General features: G+C 58.4%; 1 protein-coding gene across 1 annotated transcript; it reads left to right on the top strand.

Annotated features, from left to right (window-relative positions):
• Nucleotides 1–402: 402 nt before the first annotated feature.
• Nucleotides 403–825, top strand: LOC138811887 (nanos homolog 2-like). The gene has a single exon (XM_069999849.1). The coding sequence runs from the start codon at nucleotides 403–405 to the stop codon at nucleotides 823–825; it is 423 nt and encodes a 140-aa protein (XP_069855950.1).
• The last annotated feature ends 343 nt before the right edge of the window (nucleotides 826–1168 follow it).

The raw sequence follows: 1168 nt of genomic DNA, 5'->3' as shown, positions 1-1168 counted from the left end.
TTCCCCGTGTTACATTGTGGTGAGGAATCGATCCGATCCAGCAGGTAACTGGCTCAGGAGTGTAGACAGAGCAGTCCCTGCGGTCGTGGAGAAAGGGAGAGTAAGGAAAACATGAGGGGCAGAATTACCGGCTTGGGTCTAAGTTGAGCAGAGGGGAAACTGAGGCGTAGAGAGTAGAGGGCCGGAAGGCCCTCCTCCCACCTCCTCTCTGTGGGAGATTAGAATCACATGGGGTTTCTGGTCTGGGAGTGGGCACTTTAAATCCTAAGCTCCACCTTTTACTTAGAAGGGTCTTTGGAGTATAAAAGGGATGCAGCTCCCCTCTGCTCCACAGAAACACCTGCTGCTCCTGCGCTCCAGCCCCTGTCTCTTCCTCCCACCAGGCCCATCGCCAGCCTCTTCATGGATCTTCCGGCCTTCGACATGTGGAAAGATTACCTCAACCTCAGCCAGGTTGTCCTGGAACTGGTTCAACATCATCGGAGCTCCAAGCTGGAGGTCCAGGAGGAGGAGGCCGAGGAGTCAAGACCCCAAGTCCAGCTGCGGCCCAAGCAAGATCAGGGGCCAGGGGCCGGTGCAGAGTTGCCCACTCTGTGTAACTTTTGCAAACACAACGGAGAATCGCGCCATGTCTACACTTCCCACCAGCTGAAGACCCGGGAGGGCACCGTGGTGTGCCCCATCCTGAGGCACTACGTGTGTCCCCTGTGCGGGGCCACCGGGGGCCAGGCGCACACGCTCAAGTACTGTCCCCTCAACGGCAATGAGCAGTCACTCTATCGGCGAAGTGGACGCAACTCAGCTGGCCGCAAAGTCAAACGCTGAGGGTTGGGGGGGGGACGGGGAGTTGCCTACCACCACCCCTTCATTCCCCCCACACCCCGATCTTCCTTGTTCTAAGTTCCAAACCCCTCTCTTCTGCCATCTGTCACCTTACCCTGGATCTCCAGCCCCCCGCCCCCATCTTGACTGGGTACTGGAATGCTGGAGGCTGCAGGCAGCCAGGCCAGTCTGTCCATTACCCTGTGGATCATGTACCCCCCCCCCGCCCGGGGATTCCCTCTGGCCTCATGCTTCATGGATCTTCAGCCTTTTGGGGGACCCCACTGCTGGTGACACTTCATACTACTCCTGAGCGTCCATGGCTTGGGGAGTGGCGGCGATCATT

The sequence above is a fragment of the Dipodomys merriami genome, unplaced genomic scaffold (assembly GCF_024711535.1).
Source record: "Dipodomys merriami isolate MVZ:Mamm:240054 unplaced genomic scaffold, mDipMer1.0.p SCAF_106, whole genome shotgun sequence".
In the NCBI taxonomy this organism is placed as follows: Eukaryota; Metazoa; Chordata; class Mammalia; order Rodentia; family Heteromyidae; genus Dipodomys; species Dipodomys merriami.
Note: the sequence above shows the minus strand (reverse complement) of the source record. Positions and strands in the feature narration are given on the sequence as shown.

Coding starts and splice junctions, on each gene's coding strand:
- LOC138811887 (XM_069999849.1), top strand. CDS start 403: ATGGATCTTCCGGCCTTCGACATGTGGAAAGATTACCTCAACCTCAGC.